The sequence below is a fragment of the Mandrillus leucophaeus genome, unplaced genomic scaffold (assembly GCF_000951045.1).
Source record: "Mandrillus leucophaeus isolate KB7577 unplaced genomic scaffold, Mleu.le_1.0 Scaffold2, whole genome shotgun sequence".
Lineage (NCBI taxonomy): Eukaryota > Metazoa > Chordata > Mammalia > Primates > Cercopithecidae > Mandrillus > Mandrillus leucophaeus.
The window spans coordinates 7,783,192-7,784,914 of NW_012102031.1; the positions used below are offsets into that span (position 1 = coordinate 7,783,192).

General features: G+C 49.9%; 1 protein-coding gene across 3 annotated transcripts in view; it reads right to left on the minus strand.

Moving 5' to 3' along the window:
* Positions 1–1,200, minus strand: part of APOL6 (apolipoprotein L, 6) — a 20,633-nt gene extending 19,433 nt beyond the window's left edge. The window contains exon 1 of one of the 3 annotated variants that reach the window (XM_011978960.1): positions 953–1,200. In XM_011978960.1, the coding sequence (XP_011834350.1) occupies positions 953–1,193 (241 nt within the window). In that variant the 5' untranslated portion in view covers positions 1,194–1,200. The remainder of the gene's footprint in view (positions 1–952) is intronic. The other 2 variants (XM_011978961.1, XM_011978962.1) reach the window with 2 other exon arrangements.
* Between the last annotated feature and the right edge of the window lie 523 nt (positions 1,201–1,723).

A 1,723-nucleotide genomic window follows, 5' to 3' on the forward strand; every position in this document is an offset into this window, starting at 1 on the left:
CCCAGCTAATTTTTGATTTTTTTAGAGACAGGATCTCACTATGTTGCCCACGCTGGTCTCAAACTCTTGGGCTCAAACAAGACACTTGCCTTAGCCTCCCAAAGTGCTGGGATTACAGGCATGAGCCACTGCGCCTGGCCTAGTCACCCTAATATTTATCACAAACTCCCTCACCCTCTTCCCAAACAACTTCACATAAACCTACATCTAGAAAACTCTGTAGGTTGGCTTTGCAGTTTCTGGACAACTCACCTAGCACCCTTTTTCTTGTGAAATGACACCCCTAAACCATTCCTATACTGAATTTCTAGAGAAACCCCTGTGGCTAATGTAATCACCTGCTTTCTTTCTTTTTTTTTTTGCTCTGTCATCCAGGCTAGAGTGCAGTGGCACGATCTTGGCTCACTGCAAGCTCCGCCATTCTCCTGCCTCAGCCTCCTGAGTAGCTGGGACTACAGGCGCCTGCCACCACGCCTGGCTAATTTTTTGTATTTTTAGTAGAGACAGGATTTCACCGTGTTAGCCAGGATGGTCTCGATCTCCTGACCTTGTGATCCGCCCGCCTCGGCCTCCCGAAGTGCTGGGATTACAGGCGTGAGCCACCGCGCCCAGCTGAAATCACCTGCTTTCTAAGTGCCAGATCACCTCTGCTTAAGCCCTTGGATCCCCAGCAGTGGAGGGGCAAATGCAGCTTGGCTAGTCACATTACATGCTTTATCACGTTTTGATTTAACCCTCAAATGGCTGTAAGGGACAGAAACCTACCAGGTTTAACACAGGAGAAATTGATCCTCAGACTCTCCCCAAGCTCTGGCTGGCATTTGAACCCCGCTGCTTGGACAGCAGCTCTTTTTCCTGAGTCAGGTGCCTAAAGCTAACCCCTTGGGGGCTTTGTCCTTCAGGGACTAGAGCAGCAGCCCCCTTCTCCCCCAACTTCTGCCTGCCATCTCACCTTCTCTCCACGGAGCTCTCCTTTGTGGCCTCGGGTCCCGAGGGAGAGGAAGATCCTGAACCTCTGTCCTTGACTCTCCGAGGCCCCCTGGTCCTGCAGGAGGCTGTGAGCGTCTGGGCTGGAGAAAGACAGATAGGAAGAGTAGGGTGACCTTTGAACAGGAATTGATTGTGAAACTGGTTTCTGTTAAGTGCTGCAGGAGAAAAAAAAGCCAAACTCTCGGGCTCTTCCAGGAAATCATGGGCTCCAGCTGTGCACTTTCATTTTCCTTTTTGCCTGTTTCTCTAACTGCATGCACAACAAGATGAAAGAGCAGAATCAAAGTCAGAAGGCCTGAGTCTCTCGTCTCTGTCCTGGCTGTGTTATAGGATGGACCTATATGGGGTATGAAAATAGCTCCTGTGGCTTAGAGCTCTGGTGAGGAGCCCATGAGCAAGCGATGGGGCACCTGATGAATAGTGGATTCACAGTAGCGATCATCACTGATTGTTCTGAAACTGCTTCCCTCCACAGCATCTTGACGTGGATAACAGCCCTATGAGGTGCACGGCCGGCATTAAAGGGCTAATAACTCTGAAATGCAGAATCCTCTGAAAATGGAAACTTTTTTATTTTATTTTTTATTTTATTTTTGAGATGAAGTGTCGCTCTGTTGCCCAGGCTGGAGTGCAATGGCACGATCTCGGCTCACTGCAACCTCCGCCTCCTGGGTTCAAGATATTCCCCTGTCTCAGCCTCCCCAGTAGCTGAGATTACCTGTGCCCGCCACCA